The following is a 26216-nucleotide window of genomic DNA, read 5'->3' on the forward strand; positions in this document are numbered from 1 at the left end:
GGAAGGGGTTTGAATTTTTCAGTGTTTCTCGTAGATAGACAAGCGCATTATTCTCAGCTTATATGCAAAATGTGTTGTTTAGGTGATGAATGCCGAGTTCCCTGCAATGGGTTAGCAAGGCTTGTGTGGATCGTTCTGCAATGGTAAAGAACTTGCTAGGATGAGAAATACTACTTGGTGTTTTCAAATTTGGGGTGAAAAATGTAATGGCTTGCTTTTTCCCATAAATTTGAGTATCGGCAAAGACTGGCTAAAATCTTTGCCCCTCCAGGTCTTTATTTTTCGAAGGAAAATATTTTTAATCGTTGGCAATAGGATTTTGTTTGTGTAGTGGTGGAAATCAGCCTTGGTGTTTTTAAAAGCTGACCTTTGTGTCAAAATCCAATTTAAATAAGAAATTTGTGATCTGCCCTTTCTTGCATGTTTGGGAAACACTCTAGAGTTAACATTTATCGATCTTTCCAGCACCTCTTTTATTATGAGTCAAAATTTCCCATGTTTTTACACATTTCAGGGTTTCCATTTCCTATCTGTTAAGGAAGCATGAGAATTGCATCTTTCTTCAAGGATCTGTAGAACATGAGGCAGTAAACATATTAACATATTAAAGAAATGACCTTGTCAAAAAGTTAATCGCTTCCAATGGGGTACACTACGATGTGAGTGGGATACTTGCCAGTCTTGAGTCTTTCTTAAAGTGTAAGCCAACTAGCTCCGCTATAATTTTTTCCTTGAAACCTGGCTGGATTTGTTGGCCAGCTGGTTGTTCCCCATGGCTCAGGGTCGGGGTACGTATGTCCCCAGCCTGCCCAAGCACATCAAGTATCATATGGCAGGTCTGAACAGCCAGTCAGTGGTGAAAAATCAAAAAGGTGGCACCATGTGGAGAATACAAGCTGAAACGCCTGCCTCGCACTACTAATAGTAGGGGGAATGACCCAGCTTCCCTTTCCTCTTTCTGTGCCCCAGAGAAGGGTCTGTGTTCAAGTGCCATGGCCTCAGAGTTCAGGTTTCTGTGTAGCTTCTGTGGCTCAGGAGTTTTATTTCTTTTCTGCTACTGGTACCATCTTTTTATAATTTATTGCATTATCTCCATTCTGTAAAGTCATATGCAGACACTACTTCTCCTCTATGGCATGGCACCAAAGCTAAAACACGATGGCATTTTCTCTTCACATTTGTAATACACGGACCTAGGTTCAGCTCGTTTGAACTGAAAACTGTCCATGAGCTTAATTTACCCAAGCTAGCTTTGAACAACAGCGTTTTTAGGTATTCTTTTACATTTGGGGGATAGACTATGAGCAGGCATCAAGAAGGAATGACTTCTGTTCTCCTGGCGTTACTGTGTCTAGACAAAGTAGACTGCTGATGAGCACTGTGGCTCTGGCATCTTGAAAAACTGCATGAAATCAGACCAGGGATTATCCCAGGCACAGGATGCTCCCCCCAATATTTTCTTTACCATGTATTTTTAAAAAATCATATTGCTCCTGAATTTAACTGATGCTTTTCACAGCGCTTTGACTATTGCAGTACAAAAGAAACACAAACGAGACACATGGTTATTTGAAGCATCAAATCTAAGTTAAACAATATTACATTTTCCAGCACATCTAGGATTCAGGAGGCCAGCTGCACATGTACATGGCAACTGGCAGATGCTGTGTTCCAGAAAGCTCCTGTAACACTTGCAAGTTACTGAACTGTGTGATCTGCCAGCAGATGAACAGGGAAGAGTTTTTAGCTTCTGTTTAAGGTCATCTTTTTGATCCATTTTTCAGCCTCCAGGGCTGCTCGTATCCCATGAGACTGGTAAAGCAGTTCATGAGCACAGAATAAAGAAAAGACCAGAATATTCATGTGCTCCAGACTCCTGGGAACTTGCAAGAGCAAAGAAAAATCTGAAATATTTTCTCCATAGCATTTCCCTACTAAGCAACATTTTTTCTCTTCTTGTGTAGACAACTGGTTCAAGGCAGCATCGACACTTCATGCCAGGCCCTGCACTCCTTCCACTCTGTTGTGGTGTAAACCGTGAGCAGATGGTGCAGTGCAGTGGAAAATCAGGTCTCCAAGAAAATACAGAGCTGAGAATAAAACACCCTCAAGCAGAAAGCTACATGGCTTATTTCAGGATAAAATGAAAAATTGAGATCCTTGGGCAAAAAATAGAATACGCCTTCAGAGTGGTGTACTCCACTTACATGAACTGCTTCATTCCTTCCCAATTGAGAAAACATCCATCCCTTCACAGCTGAAGGCTTATCTCATTTGTTGTCTTTCAGTTCATTGATCTGGTTTCTCAGGGCTTTCACGTGACTGTTCTTTGCTGAACTAACAAGCGTGGTTATTACTGAATTTTCTTTCATTTTTACTTTTTTGCACACTGAAGGCAAACCTTTCAGAATTTCCTCCCATTTAAGCTGCAGCATGACCTGAATTGCGTCCATCTTTGTTTAAATACACTGGGGCATAAACATCCAGCCAAGATAGGTAAGAATATAATGTTAAAACTTTAATTCTGGTTTTATATTTGTGCATAAAGAGGTAACTTGCCCCTGAAAATTTAACCATTACTTCCATTAAGCCAAATTTATAGTGTATGCAGTCACTGCACTTGCGGCTTTTAAAGCCCCTGACATGCCCCTACCTCACTACGTCCCCATCCCAGAAGTAAGAACTTTTAACTCTGCTCCAACCAAATTCCAGCTTCTGACATTCCTCGCCTTGCACTGGAGGGCCAGGAGTAAGTACCAGGGTAGGGAAACTCCTTGTGCATTCACTGTGCTGTCTTGTGTTAAAGAACTATTGGATTACATCTCGGCTGGCTGCATTTTCGTGACCTAGATCCTCTTCATACTAGCTGAAAATTAATTTAGCAAACCTTGGAGTAAAACCGTATCTAAGATTAAAATGGGCTGATATTTATTTATCTGGATGAAGATGACAGGAGTGAACTACTGGCACTTCTCACTGGCATACCTGAAATAGCTACTCGGAGCTGACAGCCTGATGCCTGCTTTCCTTTTATCTGTAGCTGCATCTATAACAGGCATCTCTGGTGAACCCCTGTGTACTTTAGATTTTGTCTGAAATTTATGGACGACTTCTGGATCCTTCTGAAGGACGTGCCTGACAAGGAATGAAATCCATACAGCAGAAGTACTGAAATGAGCCTTACATGCATGTAAGACCCCATCATCATCATCATTTATAATAACTCCATGCACCAGGCTTGCTGGAAAAAATCCAAGACTTGGACAATTAGTAAAGCACTAAAGAAGATTCTGCTGCCCCAAAACTTGCTACTTGTTGGTAACTTGCCATCCAGCTTTTTTTTTTTTTCCAAAGGGAAAATGAATGGGCAGGGTGCCTGGAGTCAATTTTTGGTGGTGAATATATAGTCACTGTCTATGCGAGTATCAATGGCCCTTTCACTGTGATGTGCTTTACTGTACAGAGAACAAATACAGTTTCCATGGCAGTATAAACACAAATACATACCACACTCCAAGAGTGAGTCACACGTGCTGCAGAGAACGGAGAAAGTTCACTGTCTTAATCTGAACACATCTGGGAGAGGAGGATGAGATTATCTCACTTTTAAAATATTTTATAAATATCATGTAAACCAAGATTTGTTCTGAATAATTACATGTCTTGGCAGATATGAAAGACAAATCGTTTGAAGCTGAAGGAATAAGACAAGGCAGGTGCTTGTTTACAGTAGCAATGTTCAAATCCGTAATGAATGTATTCTTAAAAGACACACAAAGCCTGGTAGTTCTGGAAGCCAACACAAACTCTCCATGAGCAGTATATCCCAGCCTTTCAAAAAGTTACAAGAATTTAACTGTGGTGAATAAAGTCTAAGTTCCCCAGAAAGAGGAGATGGAGAAAATCTGTGGTGACTACTTAGTACTAGTCAAAACTTTACTTTGCATTGCACATGCTAGCCTTAGGAGGTCTGAGCACAATGCAAACTACACATTGAACGTGGGATACGGACCTTGCTGCTGGGAGTTTGAAGACAAGTGCTCTATAGTCTGAAATAGTGAGAACGTGACCTTAAGTATCAGCAGCATGCTCCTTACCGGTAGCTTATAAGATCATTTATCCAAAACTGATACATTGATATATAGATGCAGAGAAAAATGAATCTTGGATGGAATTAAAATCAAGTATGTAATGATGTAATGTGTGCTTTGTAACAGCGACAAAAAAGTGGTGAGCCCTGCCTTGGGGGAATAAAACATGCACTCAGATACGTGAGCAAGAGTTTTTCCTAGTGAGACTTTTCTTGTAAGTCCCAAAACCTAGAGGTTGGTTTATGACACCAAGTTAGAAAATTTACATGCCTTCATAAGAACCAGTCAGTTTTTAAAAATTACAGCTCAGAAGGAGGTCTCACCTGCTTCTTTTACTAACCTAAATCCTTTCCCAGGACCTAGTCTGCCTGCAGAGTATTCAGATTAATTGTCAAGATTTCCAAAGGCTGCTTTGAGCAGGAATACTTCCTTTGGATCCTACTGCAAGCGGAGGCGAAGCAATGTCATGGCAAAACTGCAGATTCCTCCTGGCTGGGCTGACATGTAAATGTTGACAGTGTGAATTCAGTACTTGAGAGCCACTGAGGTAAAACGAGGCCCCAAAGGTTGAAGATTGCTATTTATACACTGACTCACGGCACCGTACACAACGCACAGAGAGTTTAAAACCAAGTTAGCAGCAGTAGCAGTTAAGATCTTTTACAGTAGTAAGGGTTAAGGGAGAAACAAAACCTTTCATTAGATCAACTGACACAGCTGCAGGAGCTTGACCTAAATCTGACACAGCCCCACTAGTAAGGGCCAAAACCAAAGGGAGAGGGACAATCAATCTGCTGTTCGTGGTGTCGAAGGCTTTCTCGGCATACAGACATTGCGGTGGTTTGGAATCCATCCCTCCAGCATCTGATGGAAAATTAAACAAATACCTACAAACAGCAGCATCTTTCTGAATTAAGGTGATGTGGCTGAACGACTGATTAACAACGCACCACAGAGAATAGTGCCTGTCTCCAGATCACCTCGGTTGTACTGCAACGTGCGTGCAACCTCAGGGGGGAAAAGGAGTAGGTGAGAAAAACAGAGCGGCAGAGCAGCGGAGCGGCTCATTGTGATGGCTGTTTGGGGCTGTTTTATCACCTCTTCTCTGCCTTTCCCCCCATGGGAACAGTCCCTTCTGACTGCTCCTCATTGTCTGTTCAAATCACATCAGTTTAAAAGGGTTATGAGAAGCTGTATTTAATCAAATGTTTGTTATGTCCAGGTGTCTTTGTCTGTCTCCTTTCCCAGGTTTATCCAGAGATAATTATCTCATGTTGGAGACTCATTTCCCCTTGAGGACCAATAAGAGTATCCACTTAAAAATTAAGAAATAATTGGAACTAACAGAATGCTTGTAGATTGCTATCCTGTTAACTCTGCTGTGGGGCACAGTTCTCACCCCTGCCATCTGGTCTGTCCCGACTTGGTAGAGGTAAGCTCTCCACGCTGAAACTGTTCTTTGTTCAGCAGGGCCCCATGCTTGGTTGGTACTCAGATATTCATATGAAAATATCATAGTATTAAAAAAATAACAACTGAATAGCATTTGACAGACTTTTTCTCCCCCATCAGGAATATAAGTATGAGGAATTTCAAAGGCGTGACAAAGCCTGTGGTACACCAAAGCCATTAAAATTCATTTAGGCTGCCTGGCAATGTAAGAATAATGACACAGTGTATATGCTTGTACAGTAGAAGCCACTGTTGAGATTTTTCAAATCCCATTGCAATGAATGGAAGCTGCATGTCCAGAGCCTCTGAACTGCTATAACAATAAAAGCTGATATGCATAAAACCACCCACGATTTAATATGAGTGGTCTACAGAGGGTAGTTAAGTAATGCACATACAACAGATTAACACATTTGGCCTTTGCTGAAGTGAATGTTATACTATTAATTTTTCGTAGTACCCCGGCTTTTAATTCTTGTTTCCATGTGCAGTACAGCTGTATCCCAGGCACAGTGTTTTATGAGAAACTAATTTCTATCGTTGGGATGGGGGAAGGATGGCTGGAACTAGAGGGGTCAGAACAAAATGTCCCTGGTATTTCGTTACAGTAGGACAGATGAGAAATTAGTGGCAAACTGCTTTCTCTCCAGACCAACAGACAGAGATACTTTGGACAGTGACTGTCAGCAAGCCCGTTGGCACTGCTTTGCCCACACAATCCATTTTGTCCTCCTCATCCTCTTCTGCAGCCTTCTCCACCATTCCTTTGCTCACCCTTCCTTCCTTCTTACGACCCTCCCCTTCCCTCTGCTCGTCCCTCTCCCCTGCCCGTTCCCTGCAGCCCTCCCTGCGGGGTGCGCTCTGGTGGGGTGCCCTGGGCTCGGCCTGCCCCGCCGTGCCCTCAGCCCAGCATCTCCCCACGCTGCGGTGGGTGCCCTGGGCTCGGCCTGCCCCGCCGTGCCCTCAGCCCAGCATCTCCCCATGCTGCGGTGGGTGCCCTGGGCTCGGCCTGCCCCGCCGTGCCCTCAGCCCAGCATCTCCCCACGCTGCGGTGGGTGCCCTGGGCTCGGCCTGCCCCGCCGTGCCCTCAGCCCAGCATCTCCCCACGCTGCGGTGGGTGCCCTGGGCTCGGCCTGCCCCGCCGTGCCCTCAGCCCAGCATCTCCCCACGCTGCGGTGGGTGCCCTGGGCTCGGCCTGCCCCGCCGTGCCCTCAGCCCAGCATCTCCCCACGCTGCGGTGGGTGCCCTGGGCTCGGCCTGCCCCGCCGTGCCCCACCACGCTCCGCCGTGCCCTCAGCCCAGCATCTCCCTGCGCTGGGGTTTGTGCTCCAGGCAAAGCTCTTGCTCGTGGTTATGTCTGCAGCTCTCGCTTCCTCACATCCACTCAGAGCTTTCCTCCTCTGTCGTTATTATAAATTTAAGCTTTTTGTGCTGCCCAGAGCCCTGCCAGGTGTTCAGCTGCTGAGGTTTCTTTCTCTGTCTGAAGGACTGCTGTCTCACGAACAGCATCGCTCACTGCTTCTGTGTAGGTGAGCGCGCCTATCGAGCTACGCGCGGGGAGCCACAGCTTTGGTTACCGGCACAACCACGCAGGAACTGAGGGAGTTGCTCGAGAGGCACCGGCGCAGCCCCGGGCAGCGGCGGCGGAGCGATGCGATGGCGGGACCGCGCGGCGCCCGGCAGCCAATCGGCGCCCGCCGCGCCCCCTGGCGGCCCGGGGCGGGGCGGTTGGCGCTGTGCGCATGCGCGGCGCGGGCTAAAGGCGCAGCCGGCGCGGCGCCGCGCTCTGCCGCGTCCTGCCCACAAGATGGCGGCGCCCGCAGAGGCGGCGGCAGCGGAGACGGGGGGGGGGGCGGTTCCGCACGCGGGATGTGCTGGTGCCCGGCGGCCCGTCCGACTTCGGGTCTCTGCTGCTGTCGGCGCCGGTGCTGGCGGGGCTGGAAGCGGCTGGGTTCCACAGGCCGTCGCCGGTGCAGCTGAAGGCCATCCCGCTGGGGCGCTGCGGCCTGGGTGAGCGGGCGAGCCGGGGTGAGGGCCCGGGCGCGGGGCTGGGGGCACGTGGGGCCCACCTGGGCCCCCCCTGGGTCCTGCGGTGACCGCTGTGGCGGCTCTTTCCAGATCTCATCGTGCAGGCCAAGTCTGGCACTGGCAAAACCTGCGTGTTCTCCACTATCGCCCTGGACGCGGTGCTGCTGGAGAACTCCGCCACGCAGGTGAGCCCGGCGCCGGGCCTGCTGCGCGCTGGCCTGGCGCGTTACCTGTGCGGGGAGGGGGGCTTCGCTTTGTGAGGGGGAATCGCTCGTTTTCTTGGGAAAACAGCATTGTCGCCTGTGGGACGTAGTATTTGAGATGATGTTGATTTGATTCTGGGCTTTAATCTTCGGAACCGTTCTGCAGCTTTCAAGATTTAACCCTTGGCCCTTACAGATTCTGATCTTGGCTCCTACGCGAGAGATTGCTGTGCAGATTCATGCTGTAATCACAACTATCGGAATAAAAATGGAAGGCTTAGAATGTCATGTCTTCATTGGAGGGACTTCATTGAACCAGGACAAAATCAGGCTAAAGAAGTGCCACATAGCTGTCGGCTCCCCAGGTATGTATGAGTTTCACTGTGCTTCAGGTGTCGTGTGATACATTATAGTACGATAATTGGTACTTTTGAAATGTGGGTTGATTTGGTTTGGTTTTGTTTGGGTTTTTTTAGTAATAGGAGATAGTCTCAAAGAGCCATGCCAGAAACATTTAGACCAGGTATTTTTAGCAAGAGATTATTCCAAATATGCTTTTTTTAAGGCTTAATAAAATGTTTTTTTTTTTTTAAAATTACAAAATTCATTGCTAGAACCTTTCAATTTCTGATGATCCTTTTATGTTTTTCTTCATGTGTAGGTCGAATAAAACAGCTTATAGAATTGGACTACTTAAATACAGCCAGTATTCGGCTTTTTATTCTCGATGAAGCAGACAAGCTTTTAGAAGAAGGCAGCTTTCAGGAACAAATCAAGTAAGACAGACCTATATCTGATGCATTTATCAGTAATTAGATACATACTTGTTAGTCATTCCCCTTTCTTTGCCTCACAGCTGGATTTACTCTTCACTACCAGCCAATAAGCAGATGCTTGCTGTTTCAGCTACTTACCCTGAATCATTAGCTAATGCTTTGACCAGGTATATGAGGGATCCAACGTTTGTGAGGCTGAACCCTACTGATCCAAGTCTCATTGGTAAGTAGAGGTCCTTTTATTTGTGTTGTTATCAGTAGATTAAGAAAAGTATACTAAAACTAAAACATGTACCTTTAACACTTGCGGTTCTTCATATTTTCCTTCCACAGATGAGTTGATTAATTTATGAAGTATTTATTTCCAGTGTTGATGTGTCTAAAACATCAGTGACATACCTTTCTGAATTTTCTACCCATTCCAAAAATATTTCAGCCTTGTAAGAAAAACCTGCCCTGTAGGTTCTTATTTTGCACATGTGTGTGCGTGTTTAAATTTGAAGTCTTTGTTTTAGCTGTGGTGAGGCACGTTGACAGCAGCTTAGCACTGTGCTTGTTTTTATGGAAGTCCTTAACCTGATAGATATTTTTGGTGGGTTTTTTTGGTTTCATGCTCAGGGCTGAAGCAGTATTACAAAATTGTGAATTCCCATCCACTTCCGCATAAAACATTTGAGGAAAAAACCCAGCACCTACATGAGTTGTTCAGCAAGATTTCATTTAATCAAGCCCTCGTCTTCTCAAATCTGCATAGCAGGTAATAAATTTGAAATAAAATCTGTAAAGAACACACTTGAAAGCAGTGGTTGTAATGTACGGTCATGGGTAAACTTATTAGACCTTCAATAAGGTCTCAAAGCAGTATGCAAATTTTGATCTGACGTGTACAGCCAGAGGAATGCAGTATGAAATACTGAAAATAAAGGAATGCTTTATAATGAAGGTATCTCATACACTGTTCAGAGAGAAGAGAGACCTAATACTTGGTTGTAGTTCTCCATCTCTAAGGTGACTATCCAGACATAAAGATGAAAGTGACAGTTTTGGAATGTAGTCCTCCACTGTAAAGAACAGCCTGTTCAGAAATGCGCAGGGGCTGTTAAGTCCAGTTTTATTTACAATTTTCATTGTATATTTTCTGTCAGGGCTCAATATCTAGCTGAAATACTAACATCCAGAGGCTTTCCTGCTGAGTGCATTTCGGGTAAGTCCATTCAAAACGTTCTGATTCTGTCAAAGTTGTGTGTAGATGTGTCCTAAAATAGGACAATTAATCTTAAATCTTGGTTTGCATGGCTTCTGGTTAAATAACTAAGAACAGCATTTGAGTCTTTATGTGTCTTTAGTACTTAAAATATTAATTTTTATAATGATTAACTTACTGCTTTCCGATTTGCTTGGGAGTCATTTTTGTGGATGTCCAGATAAGTGCATTGGCTTACCTGTAAAGAGAAATCTTACTTACGTTTGCAGGTTGAAGCAGCATTTCTTTGGAATGCAGATGTTGAATTTAAATCTGCTTATTTCTAGCTTCTCCATAGAAAGCTGATAGCTGGCACCTAATGTTTATCAGAAACCTTGAAATTTTACTTCAGCAGTATTTTCCATATCTTACGTGTTTAAAATAAGTCTCAGTGTTGTTCAAGTGGGTTAAGTATCTACATAATTGGTTTCTCTTTAAAACGAAGCAAAAGAATTATTTTTTTAGTGGATTTCCTTATTTTCCAGTTTTTGTTTGTTCCTCGTTTACTTATTTAGAACTGATGTTTGAGGAAGGTTCTCTCAACCTTACTTCTGATCTCTACCTACAATTTTAGGAACCAGTGTTTCCAGAATTGGAGGGGAATGTAATATGTTTATAACCTTTTATCTTTCTAGGCAGCATGAATCAAAATCAGCGACTTGATGCTATGGCTAAATTAAAGCAGTTCCACTGTAGAGTTTTGATTTCCACAGACTTGGTGAGTTAGTGTTTTGTAGCATACATGAGTGTTGCACGTAAACTTGCTTCAGAGAATTAGATTTGACTTGTAATTGAATAGACCATGAATGTTCTGACAAAGCACATGGCTTTAGTGCTGTGAGAGACTTATTTTCGCAGTGAAACTTAGAAATTGTCCCGTTTCTCATCTGGTTCAAAAATAATTATATTTATCTGTTGCTTTACAGAAGCTTATAGGTACTTCAGAAGAGTAGAGCTGTTTCCTTTTGATAGCAGCGATGAGGAAGAATAGTTTATTTCTCTAGTACAGTATGCTCACAACAGTAACATCACAAACAGCTTTAAATAGTGCAGTGGCTGTTTCAGGCACTCGGCTTTCTTTGTTGCTGATTTATTTTCCTCTTCAGTGGGTCATTTGAGGTCCTGTCATTAAAAGATTACTGCATGCTGTCAGGTCGGATTTATTTTTTTTTTTGTGCTGGGGGGAAAAGCATTCTTGCTTGTATTTGATAGAGAGGAAGGCATAAGAAAAATGATCCCTGGTTTTTATGGTCGCAATGCCATATACCTGTTCCACATGTAAAATGGTAAACTGGCTGGAAAATTATGGGTGCTTTATGGTTATTGTAACAACTAAAAGTTCCTGTATGAGCAGTTTCTCCCAGTTGTATTGTATTTATTTAAAGATCTGTTCAGCATATTCAATTATATATCCCCATCTCTCCTCATTTTCTCAAGACATCTCGCGGAATCGATGCTGAAAAAGTGAATCTGGTTATCAACCTGGATGTACCTGTAGACTGGGAAACGTACATGCATCGTATTGGCAGAGCTGGGCGCTTTGGTAAAAACAGTCATGTGGATTTCTTGAGTTTGCACTAGCTTCACTGGCTCTGGTCAGGTCTTAACACTTTTTGTTGTGTATCACAGGAACATTAGGTTTATCTGTGACATACTGCTGCCGTGGAGAGGAAGAAAACATGATGATGAAAATTGCTCAGAAGTGTAATCTTCAGCTTCATCCTCTACCAGGTATGCTCTATTCTGTGAATGCAGCTGGTTTTTTGTTTGTTTATTTGTTTTCTGTTGTTCAAGGCTTTAGACAAGTCCGCAGGGAACTGACACGTGTCTTCTCTGCATTAATCTTGTGTACTCTGTGCTAGTGACTACTTGCCTAGCTGCCACAGTTGTTCGAAGCAGTAGGAAATGAACTTAGTGCATGCCTACAGACAGGGAGAGGACCTCTGCATCCAGCTGTTGCTTAAGCAACTACATAACTGACTAGATTTCTGGAAATCCAAGATTAAGCCTTTCTCAGGCTGTAAGATGTAGTAGGAGAAGGAAGGAATAATTGAAGCAGCAGCAGATTTGCTTCAATTTGCTACTCTTGCTTTGCCAGAAGCTGTTCTGCTAGAAATGTGGCATTTGCCTTCTTGCATAAGTTCTTATTTTTTATGTGGTTCAGTAGGATATTGTCTCGATCAACTTTTTTGGTGCCTTCCATGAAGAAAATGTTCTGGCTATTTAAGCTCTTTAATAATTGAAGTGGTTGGTTTGTAGCTCTAACTTAACATGTCTTAACATCTTATCTGCGATTTTGCAAAACTTTACTTGGGTACTCATTTGAGTGCTAGAGGGAAGGATGCACTTAATTGAGTGCCTACTTGTTTCCCTTTTGTACAGAGCCTATACCTCCTGGAATGATGGATCAGTTTGAAGATGGGGAGGTAGAAGTCAAACCTGTTATACATACAGGTGCTTCAGTGAATTCTGACACTGTGTGTCTTAGACCAGAGGAACCAGTACTGCAGCCTGTCCAAAATAGTTTTTCAGAGGTACCTCAGCCTCTTTCTAACCTTCCAGGTGATAATTTTTCTGTAGAAAGGCCAAAAAAGGCCCTGAAGCAAAAGCAGGTAAAAAAGTGCACACATCCTGCAAATACAAAAAAAGGTAGTAGAAACCCCCAAACTTCCAGTTGCTGCACAGAACAGAGGAGTAGGGTCAAAACTGTCTCCAGAACGGATGGACAACAAAGCTCTCAGGCTCCAGATGAGGAGGCTTTAAAAAAAAATCTTCCCAGAATTCCATGCTTATCTTCTTTTAAAAACCAACGGAAAAATCCCTGGAGCTTCTCAGAGTTTGTTGAAGACTATGAGTATTTCATTAAGGAAGGGTTGGAGAGAGAGGTTGAGATTTTAAGAAGCTACTCAGGCCCAGGAGAACAATGTGAGCTCCCCAGAAATGGTGGTGTAGAGTGGGAAGAGGTGGAACATTATACAGAGACGATTGCAAATGGTATTGTGTTTGGTGACAGTGATGGTTCATACAGTTCCACAGCTTCCTCCAATAGTAGGGAAAATAACTCCTGCTTTGAAGCATATTCAAATACACAGGAGACGAATGCTGTTCCCTCTGTGCATCAGGGTCGTGCGGGTTTCTGTCCTACACCAGAGAAGCCTCAGGAGCTATCACAAGTCCCAAAGCAGAATCAAGTGAAAAAGAAAGTTCTGAAACAAAACGCTAAACAAAAGAAAAGCCATTGCCATCAGTTTTCTAGCCCTTCCTCGAGAAAAACTGAAGACAACTGCTCCTGCAGCAGCTCTTGGGATGATGGCGTTCCACCTGAGGCTTGGAGTTACAAAACCTACTGGAAATCTTACTACCGAGCATGGCAAAACTACTATGCTGCAGTGTCTCGCTATAGGGAAAGTTACAGACAGTTTAACTGGATGACTGCCTATCATGTCAACTCAGTCTATCTTCAGGAACTGCTGAAAAGTGGCGATTGATGTCATGATGCTGCTGTTGACATGTTGAATGATGCTGAATGGACATACCTGTGAAATGCTGGTCTACGAGTACATTGACAAACATAAACAGACATTGTTTAAGATTGAAGAAAAATGTGTCTTTTTCATAAGAGCTGTGTCTAGGTAAATGTTTTATATGCATTCCAGTGATGGTGTTACAAGTTGTTAATAAAAGGAAATAAAAGACAGCTGAATGTTCAGTTGCAATCCTTACAGTCCAAAATAAACAGGAAGATTAAAGGCAGCCACTTACTTGTGAGAAGTCTTTAGTAAGGAGAAAATACAAACTAACCCCTGTTTTATTTGCTTGACTTGTCTTCCATGTGACTTTGGGGTGAAGATGAATTCTCCATAAGACTACATAGTCTGTTTGTAGTTGGTGACTGTTCCATTTTCCGTGATACTCTTATTAAACACCAGGCACTGTTTATATACCAGTTAAGTGTCAGAGTGAAACCTGCATCTCTGCCTGTGTTGCTAATTTAAATCCAGTTAATTAACATTTTATAAATAACATTTCTGTAGCTAGGTCTATGGCAAGCAGTGCAGTAGAGGATGGTTTAATTATGTAGAAAATGTGTAGCAATCATAATTGGTCTGTCCCTCTGGGTGCAGCAATATCAGACTTGCCACACTTACAGGAGAGTTTTAATTAGAAGTGAAACTACCTATTAGTACTAAAACTAAATACTAAATTTGGTATTTCCTGTTTGGCTTGCACTGCTTTGTAGGTAGCTGTCCTGAAGCAGGGAAAGATGAGAGTTCTGGCTGGCTTAGGCTGTGGACCCTAGGCTGACTCTGCGCTGATTTTGAAACTTCATCCTCTAGCTTTGGTGTGTTTGGGATCATAGAAACAGATTTCTTCAGCTAGTTTCTTTGGTTTCTCAAAGTTCACTGCAGCACATGCAGTCTCGGGGTTTTTTGTTTGTTTTTCTTGAGCAGAATAAGGCTGGAATTTTCTTAGTAAAAGAACAGCGCTGCACTGCTTCCTCCCTGCTATGACCTACACTTCCAAGGAGACTTGCTTCTTCAATTCGGTGAATGGATGTCCTCAGGGATGCTTGATTGCTCACCTTCTGCAACTTTCAAATTCATGTTGAGAAACACTATGTTTTTGCTTGGCTTCCATAACTCACTTGCTGCCTGAGTGTTCCTAATGTTCTTTTGCAAAATTCCCAGTGCGAATCCTGTGGTGTCCCTGGCGGCGCTTCCGACCTTTTTTGGGGGGTGGTAGGTGTAAACTTTATATCGCGTCATTCAGTTCTCTTCACCTGAGACCTGTGCAGACCTGTAGCGTCGCCGAGCTGCTGAGTGGCATAGCCCTTTAGCCTGGGGTGGCGAGCAGGGCGGCTGTCCTGGCCGGGGGGGCTGTGGGTTCCCTGGGGCTGGGTGCTGCTGGCCCCTAGTGGGTGTCGGCCCTTGCTGCAAGAGCAGCGTGCTCTGTAAGCGGTTCTGTGCTGCTCTCACTGCGGGGGAGTTCGAGCTCACCTAATCAGTCATTTTAATTTCTGCTTAAAGAATTTTGAAAATTTTTAATAACGCCTGTAAGTGGCGCTTTCTGACATGGTTAAGGTGAGATCGGTTCTGCTTGGTTTGTGGTTGAAACAAGCTGTGAGACTGCAGTATAGAATGCAAGACTGGCCTAAACGGAATTGCCAAAATGAGATTGCCTTTTAAAAGGAAGGCTTAAGATTGCAGATTAAATATAACAAATATCTCATTAGGAGAAGTATTTTTCTTTCTGTATGTGTTTTCTTGCCTGACTCCCTTTGTATCACAAATTCCCCCAGGGAGGGTGTTTGCCCAGATTTTGTCTGCATTGTTTGAAAAGGCCAAGATGATACAATTTAGTTTCCCAGATGAATTTTGTTGCAATTCTTACCATTCGAAAGGAGGATACCGTAGAGATGCACTTAGGTACATTTGCATTATGGCTGTCATGTAACACCTTGGATATCTTGGTGTTTTCATTAACAGTTGCTTAAGTAGGAGTTAATAGTATTAAATGCAACTCGAGTGGCTTAGGCCAACACCCAAATTTCTCCAAGAGAACCTCCCAGAATATTTTTAGAAGAAATTTACAGAATCATCTTGGTATTTGTGGCACATACTCTGTTTAATCCAGATTGGATACATCAGGTACAGCAGTGGCACAAGACTCAATACTGTAAATGATATACAAGTTTCAACATATGCACTACAATTCCAAAAGAAGACAACAGGAAACTTGGTTCTTCTAGAAAGTTGTTCTCAAATGAAGCTACCTGCAGTTGTATACAGTACATTTTGTATCTCCTCTGATGTAAGCAAAGCCCATTTATAGTACGAAAATAGAAAATAATAAGGTTGAGAGCTTCTTAGAACATAAAACTTCTAAAGAAAACACCATTGCATTGGAATGCCTTACTGATTTATCAAAAATATACCATCACACGCATTTTTTAAGATACTTCATTGGTCCAAGGAGCCAGTGGGAGCTCCCAGTCATAGTTGCAACGGAACGGAGAAGAGCATTCGATATGGTTGTTAACTTCTCACCCAGACAGCTGTGTGACTTCTGTGACTAGCACTAGTTTAAATCAAAATGAAAAGAAACACGTGCACACATATACACACAAAGTAACAGACTACTGACTGAGAACAAAACTCAAGAAGGAATTTTCACAAGCTCTTTGTCACCTGGTCTTTTGACTGTTCCACCTGAATGTTTTCTAGCACAGTTTTTGCATTCTGAACATAAGTAGCAGTATTCTTCTGCTATGCTTTCTCCAGAATTCTCTATTGTAGTTTGTAGGTGTTCATGAATTGAGCTTCAGTTATGGAAAGAGGAGGTATTAAATTCTACACAGCTTGTATAATTGGCAAAGAGAGGTGAAATGACTTCTTCGAGGTCACTTGGTGATTCATCAAGACAATCGGGAGTAGAACATAGGTTCCTGATTCTAAATCTCCTAGCTCTAGTCAATGTGCATGCTGCCTTCTGTTTGGTCTTAAAGTTTTAGAAAGATAAAACAATTATGAAGAGCGTTTATGGCATCATTAACTGTGAAGCCTAAAAACTTGAGCTCTGAAGTCATATATCTAGTGCAGTTGCTCAAAGTGTTGGAGAAAAATAAGTGATTTTTTAAAAAAAAATCAATTAAGACGTATTTGGTCGGTAAATTATGTGGAAAAGGTATGTTATTCACCCAACTTTAAAAGCAGAATAAAGCTTTCAGTTCAAAGCTGCTGATACTCGCAAGCCATCCATCAATGCTGACTTTGTAACTCTGCCATAGTCCAACATAGAAAAATTATTACAGCATCTAAGGGGTGTTGCAACCTATAAAGTAAATGTGATTTTTAATTTACTGAATTTGCTTTGTAATACATGTAGGGTACAACGTGTTTACAACCTCTTACTTAAAAAAGCAAAATATTTGAAGAAACATTGCTTTTGTTAGCTGGTATTAATCTGGTTTTCATGCGCACACCTTAAGCTGTCTAAACTAGAATGATAAATGCTGCTTTGCAGTATAAATATATTCTCAACTGTTTCAGGTTAAACAAGTAGCGTTGATTAAAATTTAGTATTTCTGGCCAACTGTAAAGGAGGAGGTATTTTGAATTACCAACTAACCTTATTCTACACTAAAGCCATGTGTGTTACTTAGTTTACCTTTTCCCCAGTTCACTTTTAGCAATGATAATTATTTGACAGACAAAAGTAGTCTCTGGGAGAAGAATTTGCACTAGAAAGTTTTATGTTCCTCTTACACTTATAGGCAGCTAACTTACAACGTGGAAAGGAAAATAATTTAACATGGTGCGAGGGAGTATAATGGCAGCAAGAGAGGAAAAAAATAAGGAAAGAATTATGGCTGAACAGCAGGGGGAAAATCCTTGACATTGAGATCTATTAGTCTGGAGTAAGCTCTCCAGGGAAGCGGTGGGAGTCCTTCCCTTGGAGAATTTTAAATCTAATCTAGAGAAAGCAATGCAGTGTATTGTAGTGAAGGATCTTGTGCTAGCTGAGGATGAAATTTTTTAATTCTTCCATTTCTGTGTACCAAGATGTGTTATCTGTGGCCTCTTCTTTATGGGTGTCCTTAAGATTTTTAAGGGAAATGAAAGTAAAAAGGTGGGTTTTAGAAAAAGTAGATGGAAGCCAAAGCTTAGATAGATGTGAAAGGTACTTCTCATCATTCTTTGCCAATTGGGTGTGATTCCTTCTGTTAGCAGTCCAATGCCAGGTGAGAAGAGAATAAATCTATTAATACAATATGCTTGAAAATCTGAAAATATTTTTCCCTCAGAAAAGGCTTTGGAAAGGAAACAAAATGCTCGGAAAAAGGTGTTGCTCCTTTGAGTTTTTTAATATTGCTTTATGAAAGACTGAAAAATAATCCCCTTCCACTTGCTTTTTGTACAAACAATCCATTTTTATCCTTTTTTTTTAATGAACATTTCTAAAACTGTTAAGAAGTCATAAGGAATTTGGGGGAGGGGAAGGCTTTTGAGATGAACCGCCAACATGCTATTGATGTTTTGTTGAGCAGTCTTGCTAATGAGGCTGTTTTTTTACCACCTGCCTTTCAGAAAGGTATCGGGACTAGAACCTACCTATGTTTCTGGATGCTGCTTCTCCTGGAGGTGGCCCACACCTGAAGAAGCCCCCTTCCATCTGCATCAGGAATGAGCAGGATTGCAGGGGTATGTGATGGTTTTCGTATCCGTATCAGTGTATGTGTATGGCCCTGGGGAAAGCGAGAGGGATGCTCGTAAGGCAGGGCAGCGCTGGGGACCGTTGGAAAGATTGCTCCAAATCCTTCAGTTAAAGTTCTGGCCTAGTAATTTTCAGGAGTGACTTGGCCTTATCTCAGGAAGAGTTTATAAGTTGCTATTTAAAGATTATAAAGAGCCTTGCAGTTTAGTAAAGCTATTTGCCTAGGAATAAATGGCTGTAGTGCAGTTTCCATGGTCTTCTGTGCAAATGCTTTCCCTTCTTCTCTGTGTTTCATCTGAAGGATGCTATGTTATGCCCTACCAACCACTGATAGGATGGTGATAGATTCTTGTCTTTGCTGTTTCAATGAATGCACAGTGCTCTCATAATGAGGATGTAGCTCTGTTGGGCAATCCAGGACACTTTTGTACTAGCATATTTTCAAGTGCTTTCGGAAGCATTACTCAGTCTACTTCAAATCAGGGTATAAAGGGAGCTAATGCCTCCATTAAAAATATTTTTAGCCCTGTTCCTCTAGGCACAGACTCCCTTAATTTTGTATCCTCTGAAAGTCTGTGCTGAGGTTCTAACTGCATGGGGCAGCACCTGCTAAGTTAATGGTGGAAGAGGCAGGCCATGTGTTTTTGAGCAAGGATAACAATGATTCGTCTTCTGTGGAAGAGAATAAAGGCCATGGCTGCATGACATGATTGACAGTCTGAGCCCTAGCAGCCAGCCAGAAACCCCAAGGACTGGCTTGCCTCCTTAATTTTTTTATTTAAAGCGCTTTGATTGATAGCAATTAAATGCACCAGTAGTGCTTTAGACAAGGGCTGCCATGATTGCTATTTACAGATAAAGAAATGGGTGCAGAAAGATGAAGTGGCTTGTTTACCACGCCACAGTAAATCAGGAATAAGAAAGGCAGCACCGAGAATCCATGTTGAGTCCCTGACTCTTTGTAATGGTTTACTCCTGCGCATTGGAAGGAACGCTGTACCCTGTCAGTACGGTAGCATTTAACCCTTGTTCTGTGCCAGTGTAAATGAGGTTGCAAGGTGGTAAGTGGTGGAGAGCAAGGCCTCTGATCTACAAGGGTGAGGGTGTTTAGATGGGGAGCAGATGATGACCAATAATGAAATTATAGCAAAGGAAAGATTAAATTAAAACATCAAGAAAAAACTCAATCATGGTAAGGTTAACTGCAGTATAACCTCCTACAGGAAGCAGCAAAGGCAGAGAGTTTTAATCATTTAGAACAGGACTAAACATAGTTTTGGGTAACATATTACAGCACTGGAATAAATGACTATAAGCTGATGCAGCTACTGAAGGCTTAGCCATAGCCCTAATATTCCTAGAATGTTGTAGGTTTCTAAGGAGGGTATTGAGTTAATGCATCAGCCATCTGAGCCCACTCTATAGACTAATAGGTTAGGAGTGCTAACAAAGCGGATTGCTAGCTCACATGTTTAAGTCGGCATGTAGGTCTATTTATCTATCTGTACATGTATGTGTACTTATTCATATGTGTAAGCATGTATATGTGTATATAAATATTACATCAGAATAGATTATGACAGATGTTAAAAAAAAGTCATCCCTTTGCTGAATCAGCCTCAAAACTGCTTTGAGTAGTTCTTTAACGTTGGTAAAATCACTGTTCAGAAACAGGACACTTGAAATGTTTCCTTGTTATCTACAAGCTGTTGGGGGCTAGGTGCATTGCCATTGGTGGGTATGTGTAGGGTCTTGAAGAGGCATTTGTGCATGACCACGATAATTAGCCAAACAGTATATGACAAGTGAAAAGGTGGGTGACGTTGTTCCTCACTCTGCCCTTCATGGGTCACACCTGTTAAGAAAAGGGGACTTGAGAAGGGCAGACTGGAAGAAGAAAGTTACTGTTCTTGGGGGGTGGAATCAGTTACGTTTCAGGACCATGTATTTCCTTACAATAAATCATTCCTCGAAAATTCTGAGAAAGAGGCGCTAGGACTGACCACAGCTTTGTCAGAAGTATTTACTTCTTAGCAGTACCACGCAGTGTTACTTCAGTTTTTGGTTGACTAGAATTGTGTGACTTTTCCCAAACTAAGTGTAGGAACTGCAAAAAGAAAATGCTGTCTCTACCACACTTTATCAAATGTTTCCCAAACTCGAGTACTGCTCCTCCTCCTTCTCAAGTGGATGCATGCTGTAAATCCTGCGCTGGGACTGGAGAACTAAAACTGCTAACCTAGTCTACCCCCCAAAATCAGTGCAACCCAGAAGCCATTGATGAGACAACTGGAGCCCTAAGACTGTGAAAAAGCCAAATACCTCTCTGTCCATGCAAGATATTTGGCTCTGGGGTTAATTATTATCAAGTATAAATCCAGACATTATTTGGCTACTATTTACAATGGGTTGTATGTCCAGTGCTAGCAAAGAAATTTATATATATCAAAATCAGAAATTAAAAAGCATGGGCATACATTACAAGAAACCTCTGTTAGACTTAGGAACGCTTGATGCAGTTGAGTTCAGTGCTTTCTCATTCTTTGCCATTTGTGTGTACAGTATTAAAAAAGAATCCTACTGTTTTTTTTTTTCCTTTTTAAAAATACAGAACTGGTAGTCTAGTCACACTCTTACAAGTAAGTGATAACAAAAATAGAAAGCAGATACCCATGTGGGACTAAAACTCTACTAAAGCCTGTCCTTTTTTTTTTTCCACAAATATGTTTTCACAGACAATAATTAGCAGACAAACACACTGTTTGCAATTGCACTGTATTGACTTAAAAGGCGGATACAAAATTGTCTAAATAAAGAATGCCATCCAGGGTGAAATAGTTGTGTGTGTGTGTGCGTGTGCACATACGTGTGCTGACACATGCTTGTATTTTCCTACTGTGCACCCAATCATGGAAGCATGCTCTGCTCTTTGTAATTCAGTGTTTCTGCGCACGCACACACACACAGAGGAATGGAAATAGATTTCTGTGACAGGTGGCTTCTTTGTCTAAATCTTTTCCTATAAAAGAAAAAAAATGTGAAATTTTGGTTGGTTTAAAGGTTCTGCTCCATGAAGAAAAAAAATTCACAAAATCCATTGTTTTTCACCTTTTCAGTCATTTCCTCATGAATAAATATTATCCATTAAAAACCTTTAAAAAGGTGCTGCGATACACAGTGTTATATTTCTGTTTTCTTTATTGACTCTTGTTGCCATGATGATTCTTTTCCTCTGGCATCTGCAGGTGATCATGGCACAACACGCTCTCCTCCATGCAGGCTTTTTCCTTTAACCGGCCTCTTCTTCCCTTTCCTAACCCTTCCTCAGTCCACAGTATGAATGCGAGTCTGAAGAAAGCTGCCTCGTTAGGTCTCCATTGCTAATTCGATGACAAAAGGTCAGGTTGGTCCATCCAGGCACAATTTGCAGCAAGAAAGGAACATGGAGGTGTGGAGGGAGAGGGGCACTGGTCTTCCAGCCTCCTTCTGTGCATGAGACATCTTACAAGGCAGAGACCTTGACTATGTTGCTTGTGGTGGTGGTGGAAATGTTCGTGGAGTGGCCGGGGCTGCTGGGCGGAGGTCTATTCTCACCTTCTGGCGTGAGTGCCGGTGGTGTGGGGATGCTGATGATGGCTGTGGTTATCTGGGCAGTTTTGCAGTTCGGTCTCAGCCCATCATCTGATTTCATGTTGAGACTGGAACGACTAGAAAACAAATTTAGTGTTTGGCTTTTTTTTTTTTTTTTTAAACAGGCAGTAGAAAGATTGGGAACGGGAATGGTAGTTGTTCTTAATCAGTATCTTACTGCTCTGAACTAAGGGCACAGAAATACTCAGAAGACTCCATCTAAATGTTCTTCCCAGTTCCTGCAAGGCATCATTTATTTCTACCCAGATTACACTAAGCTTTTGTAATATTCCCCCTGGTTAGGATACTGCTTTTCACAGGGCAAATCATTCTGTTTCCATTTCATTCTTGCATAATTCTAGTTTAATTAAGAGGACATCTAAATATACCGTCCTGTGTACTGCATCTTTTCAGAGCACAGGTAGTTCTTTCTGAGAAAGGTATGTTGTCTTCCTTGCATTTCAAATACCTCTTTCAAATTCACTGTCCCTTGATCTTTTCTATTTTTTCGTCTGTCTGCAGTAGTTTCAAGGATCTGGCAGCTGGGAGCATTCTTATTAGATCTGCATCAATTGCATCCTATAATTAATTACAGAGGGAAAATGATAGGTTGATTGCTGTGCATCTGCACAGCTACAGGAGTCTGCTATTACCAGCCACACACGTTCATTTTAAACACAAGGCCATCCTTTGAAAATGTAAAGCTCCCAGTTGGAAAGCTGTTGCTGTTGTTATCTCAGAGTGACTCACCAAGGGGATGTTTGTTGATCTCTCAAGCATCCCAAGAACGGGCCAGAACCCATTCTGTTCCCCAGTTGCCCCAGTCACGAGCTGAGAGTGGGGCAGTTTTAGGGACTGGGTTGTTCTGCCAGTGGTAACCAGTACACCCAGTTAGTTGCATTCCACATGGAAAACAGCTTAAAAGCTTTTTTTTCTCTCTCTCTATTCTTACACAGTTTGGTAAGCAAGTGAAATAACCACCAGTGTTGACATTTAAAATGTCACTGGCATCTGATTTAGCACCCGCTGAAATAGACAGAATAGTTGACATTCCCCTGAATTACTGTTGCAGGTGCTGGTTTAAACTATTGTCATATTGAAACTGCAATAGCTAGAGACTGGTTTTGTGCTTATTTATTCATAATTCATTCTCTGAAATGCCCTTCTGACTTCACCCTGGCGCAAAGTAGTCACTTGCCGCCCTAAAGGCAGCTTTATTTCAGTTTCTAGATCCCTTTATTAGAAGTGGGGAGAAGAATGGTAAGTTCAAAACCAGCCCGGTGCACAAGAAGCTTAATGGGCTGAGGGGGATTTAGAAAGTAATTTAGTATTTGCAAGAAAAGTATGGTGAAGAAATTATTTTTTCAGCTTATAGTTACGTATAAAATGAAAATGTCAAAATTTTCTGTTAAGAGACACTTCTTCACCTGTGTCACTAAAGGCTTTTTAGGTAGACACCATTGTGAAATTCCTCCTTATTTGTTTCCCAGTGATGCTTGATGCTTACAGTTGCAATTTAGACTTTTGGACAACAAAAATCAGAGAAGTCAGTGTGTCCCTGGTGGGCCATGTCAGTGTATACAGCTCTCTACAGGACACCAGATTGGCCAGTAAAGGCTTGGAAGTACTGGGCTGTCTGGGAGGTGGGCTGTGAAGCAGTCCCGTGCCAGCTTTGGTGAGAGGCTCACAGCTGGGACCTGCTGCCTCCTGCATGTGTGATTAGCACTTCATAGGCAGCCGTCAACTGGAATTCATTCTTCTATGTCCAGTCTGGCCAGAGCAGAGCCGCACTAGAGCCTAGCTTTGGTTCTTCCTGGAACAGCTAGGAGCCACTTCCCTTGGGTTGGCATTAGAAGGAGGGAAACAAAGATGCTCCCAGCACTAGACCCCTCTCCCTGGCTGGAGAACAGGCCTGTAAGAACACCCAGTTTGATAACAGACTTCAGAGGTTTGCATGCAGTAGTTAGCAGCAAGAGCCTACTTACTGTACCTTGTTGTAAGCGAGGGCTGCTCACTGCACTGGATATGGATGGTGCTGAGCTCCTGCATGCTCCGGAGGCGGGTGGCTGGCACACTGGAGTTGGGAAGGTGAGTGGTCTTCTTGTTACGGCGAGAACAGCAGGAGGTGGTCAGTCCATGGTGACTGGACAAGGAGGGGCTCCGAGAAGAAGGATAGTTTTGCATTGAGCTCTCCATGCAGTTCTGCTCGAACAGTTGCTCATCTATGAACTCGTGGTTCTGGCAGGGGAAGAAACAGTGCCGTTACTCTCTGGTGACACTGACAGCTTTGGCCCAACAGCAGTTTGTTTTCAACAGCACCTTTTGCTAGGTTGGCGGGATGTGTCAGCCCCTTGTCTGTGTAAGATGCTCTCTGCCTCCATGCCTGAAATGATTGGCACTAGGCAGATCTTAAAAATAAATGATCCTGCCCTTTCAGTCACTGCAACCAAGAGAAGGTTTTGCTCTCCTGCATCAGTAAGGGAATAAGAGATGCTGTTGCAGTGACACAAGCATATCTATTAATGCTGCCTTGCTTATGCTTGCTGCCTTGCTGAGATGGTTAATATATTGTGTTCAAATTTCCTTTCATTTTTGTGTCTGGATTCTAAAGTGGCTTCAAAAAGTTTGCAATGCCACATGGTTATGAAACCCAAGAGGAGATTCATGCTCCTTTTTCTTTGTGCCTGGGGACAGGATTGTGTTTTCAGTGACCATCTTGACATATAACTTAATGGCAGGATGTTGCTTGTATTGGCTATTGGGTTCAAAGAATACCTGCAGGTCATTGGGTGCTGTTAGCTGAGTGGAAATGAACATGGCAGGTGAGAGTAGGAAGTGTATAGGGGAAGGAAATCAGAAAGCTGAATCGGTAGAGTTTTTGTGCTAAGGAACAAGAAATCCTGAAAGAAAGAACTCATATGCGTGTATATGAACACCAAAGTAGTTCTAGTGAACATACTTTATCCAGTCAACCATGGTGAAGGCAGCCATCGGTTTTCATTGGAACAACTAACAACTCTCACAGGAAACAAGAGCACTGGATAGCCAAAAAGAGCCACGTGCACAGGCTCCCAAGGACAAGACCAGGAGCGAGAAAGGAAGCAAACACTCTCCAGACATGTCACAGAGACCATAGAGAAAAAAGATTGAATTAAAAAGGAAATACCTTGATGGTGGAAGTTCGTACAGATAACAGGGGATCATCCACAAGATAGGACAATCCCTACGGGACAACATGCCAACAAAAGATAAAAACACAATTGATTGTCCATTCCAGCATTCAGAAGTTTAGTCCCAGCATTAGATCTATTGCCTCAGCATTCCAGCCGGCTTGCTCAAGTTTGAATGGGCAATGGGACCTTCTCTTTACCAAACCTTGCCTGAATCAGACCCCTTTGTTCCTTCCTTCTCAGACTTGAGCTTTTTAATATTATATTCTTGGAAATAGAACAAAATTGGTACCAACTTTATACTTTGATCTTTTGAGAGCCCAAGGCAAAGGAAAACAAAGTTTCAGCTGCTGATTCGCAAGTAACAAATTGGAGTTGTATCGCCATTGGGTCACCAATGGATATGGGTTTTGATCATACTCTGTGAAAACTCAGAAGAAAGGTTTGGATTGAAGGAATGGATTCAACGCACTCAGCATTTGGAGGAAACATGGCACGTGAATGTCCGTACTCAATCTGGGAGTTGGAAGGAGTAGAAAAAAAATTCCTTTTGTTTGAACAAACTCCACCTGTTGTGTTAACATGACAAAGTAATCTCTGTTACAGCAGCTAGAAGTACGTTAGGGTCACTTTGCCATGACACACCAGATTTGTGAGCCATTCAATTGTAAGCCTGTATGCTAGTGATGACCACAGCTACCATGACAATAAAGTGTACTTTTAGAATCCTTCTGCCTCGTTTAAGGAAAGGTGAATTGCCCATTAAAACAAGTTTGCAACCACGGTACATTCCTCATTCCATTCCTGCAACTTGGTCACGAAATGACTCTTCAGTGTTCAAAAATTCCTTTACTGTGATTTAAACTTTTGGGAGGACAACTGTTGCATAGTATTTTAATAGATATGTGAACTACAGAATTTCCATACAAGCTGATTGAACTATTTTGATTCATAATTTCAGACCAGGATCCAAATTTGCTATGTGATTTGATGGTAATTACATCATGGTAATAACTGGCTGAAAAATGTGGGGGAAAGCACATTAAATATTGTGCAGATTCCTATCTAGGTTTTAATCAAAATTCAAAGTATCACTGTTATTGCCACTCTTTTCGTTTGGAACATTTTCAACCACTGAGACTCGGTGTCTGAGTAGGTTTGTTTGCTGGAGGCAATCTAGCTTGGTTAGTGTGGAAGGCTAATACATCCACAAATTAGGATATGCTTTGGCCACGTTGCTGCCAGCACCCTACCCAGCTCATTAGCAACAGAGCAACTCATGCAGCTCCCAGAGATGTTCATCTGCCCTGTGCAGAGGTCAGAATTTTTATAAGCCTTTACAAAGTCAGGGCCTTACAAGGGTAGACCCTGGAGGCAGCATTGTCAGCTTTTGTTTGCTTCAGCCAATT

At 42.5% G+C, this 26216-nt stretch overlaps 2 protein-coding genes across 6 annotated transcripts in view; one reads left to right on the top strand and one right to left on the bottom strand.

Annotated features, from left to right (window-relative positions):
• Positions 1–7321: 7321 nt before the first annotated feature.
• On the top strand, positions 7322–13490 carry DDX20 (DEAD-box helicase 20). Its single transcript, XM_056361781.1, has 11 exons — positions 7322–7553; positions 7662–7756; positions 7971–8139; positions 8436–8550; positions 8631–8773; positions 9169–9307; positions 9696–9754; positions 10429–10511; positions 11231–11336; positions 11423–11524; positions 12176–13490. The coding sequence occupies exons 3-11, from the start codon at positions 8043–8045 to the stop codon at positions 13279–13281; spliced, it is 1950 nt and encodes a 649-aa protein (XP_056217756.1). The 5' UTR covers positions 7322–7553; positions 7662–7756; positions 7971–8042; the 3' UTR covers positions 13282–13490.
• Positions 13491–15399: 1909 nt separating this feature from the next.
• The window catches only part of KCND3 (potassium voltage-gated channel subfamily D member 3), a 133059-nt gene continuing 122242 nt past the window's right edge, over positions 15400–26216 (bottom strand). For 3 of the 5 annotated variants that reach the window (XM_056361688.1, XM_056361689.1, XM_056361690.1), the window contains exons 6-8: positions 24804–24860; positions 23628–23875; positions 15400–21714 (exon numbers count right to left, since the gene is read on the bottom strand). In XM_056361688.1, the coding sequence (XP_056217663.1) occupies positions 21510–21714; positions 23628–23875; positions 24804–24860 (510 nt within the window). In that variant the 3' untranslated portion in view covers positions 15400–21509. Of the gene's footprint in view, positions 21715–23622; positions 23876–24803; positions 24861–26216 lie in introns of all 5 variants that reach the window. The other 2 variants (XM_056361693.1, XM_056361692.1) reach the window with 2 other exon arrangements.

Source organism: Falco biarmicus, chromosome 16 (assembly GCF_023638135.1).
Source record: "Falco biarmicus isolate bFalBia1 chromosome 16, bFalBia1.pri, whole genome shotgun sequence".
NCBI lineage: Eukaryota > Metazoa > Chordata > Aves > Falconiformes > Falconidae > Falco > Falco biarmicus.

Coding starts and splice junctions, on each gene's coding strand:
- DDX20 (XM_056361781.1), top strand. CDS start 8,043: ATGGAAGGCTTAGAATGTCATGTCTTCATTGGAGGGACTTCATTGAAC. Junction 9,755..10,428: donor TCCTGCTGAGTGCATTTCGG/GTAAGTCCATTC, acceptor TTATCTTTCTAG/GCAGCATGAATCAAAATCAG. Junction 11,525..12,175: donor TCAGCTTCATCCTCTACCAG/GTATGCTCTATT, acceptor CCTTTTGTACAG/AGCCTATACCTCCTGGAATG.